Source organism: Rhea americana, unplaced genomic scaffold (assembly GCF_003343005.1).
Source record: "Rhea americana isolate MKP2758 unplaced genomic scaffold, rheAme1 scaffold_344, whole genome shotgun sequence".
Lineage (NCBI taxonomy): Eukaryota > Metazoa > Chordata > Aves > Rheiformes > Rheidae > Rhea > Rhea americana.
In genome coordinates this window covers 200,947-202,013 of record NW_028186473.1, presented here as the reverse complement: position 1 = coordinate 202,013, position 1,067 = coordinate 200,947, and the positions used below count along the sequence as shown (strand labels likewise).

The following is a 1,067-nucleotide window of genomic DNA, read 5'->3' as shown; positions in this document are numbered from 1 at the left end:
AGGCGCGGCGGCCAGCGGGAGCCGGGGAGGCGCTTCCCCCCTCCCGCCATTAACATAAGAAAGAGAGGAGGGGAAGGGGGAGGGGGGAAAAAGAGGGAGGGAGGGAGAAAAAAAAATCCCTTTTCCCAAAGGATCCGATCCGGGCGGCGGGGGGAGCGCGGCCAGCCCGGGAGCGGGCCGCGCCCCAGCGCGGCGGCGGGCGGCAGACAAAGGGATCCCGGCCGAGGCCAGCGGCGAGGACCGCCGCCACCCGCCCCCGGGGCGGCTCCGCGGCGGAGGCACTCACCAGCCGAGCCGGAGGAGGACCCCCTTCTCCGGGGGGCGGCGGCGGCAGGCTCGGGCTTGGTCGGCAGGGGATGAGCGGGCCGGGCGGGGGCCGGCGGCTGCTCCTGCGCGGGGGACGGCGTGGCGGCGCCGGAGGACGAGGAGGACGAGACGGTCCCCGGAGGGCTCCGCTCCGGCTGCGGCGGCTCTGAGGCGGCGGGGCGGGCCCCGCCAAGGTGCAGCAGCTGCGGCGGCTGCTCGGGGAGGGCGGCGGCGGCGGGAGGCGCCGCGGGCTTCCTTTCCATCACCTCCAGCTGCTCGTCGAAGTCTTCGTCCTCTTCCTCTTCCTCCTCCTCCTCCTCGTCTTTCTCGTCGTCCAGCACGAACTGGTACTTGAACTGCGGCTGCTGCGGCCGCACCGGCCCGGAGGAGGAGGAGGAGGAGACCAGGGGGGACTGGTCCAGCTCGTCCATGGTGCCCGGAGCTGGCGGAACAATGAGTGCGCGGCGCTGGGCTGGGCTCTGCCTGCCGGCTCCGGTGGCTGCCGCGGGGGGAGGGCGAGGGCTGCGCCGCCRCCGCTGCGGGACCAGCCTCCACGCCCTGTTGAGTCACCGCGGGGGGGGTGGTGCCGAGCGCGGCCGCGCGCCCCGCCCCCGCGCGGGGCCAGCGGCGAGCGGCGGCTCCACCGGCCAATAGGAGCCACGAGCGAGCCCGCGAGCCGCCGGCGAGAGCCAGTGAGGCGCGGCGCCGGCGGGAGGAGGGGGTGTGGCCGGCTCATGAATATTCAGCGCAGGGCGGGGCGG

General features: G+C 75.7%; 1 protein-coding gene across 7 annotated transcripts in view; it reads right to left on the bottom strand.

Moving 5' to 3' along the window:
- Window positions 1-1,067, bottom strand: part of RTN4 (reticulon 4) — a 68,386-nt gene that overhangs the window by 50,178 nt on the left and 17,141 nt on the right. For 3 of the 7 annotated variants that reach the window (XM_085311578.1, XM_085311579.1, XM_085311580.1), the window contains exon 1: window positions 287-876. The exons of 2 other annotated variants lie outside the window; for them this stretch is intronic. In XM_085311578.1, the coding sequence (XP_085167704.1) occupies window positions 287-737 (451 nt within the window). In that variant the 5' untranslated portion in view covers window positions 738-876. Of the gene's footprint in view, window positions 1-286; window positions 877-1,067 lie in introns of those variants that run through there. 2 more of the 7 variants (XM_085311583.1, XM_085311584.1) reach the window with 2 other exon arrangements.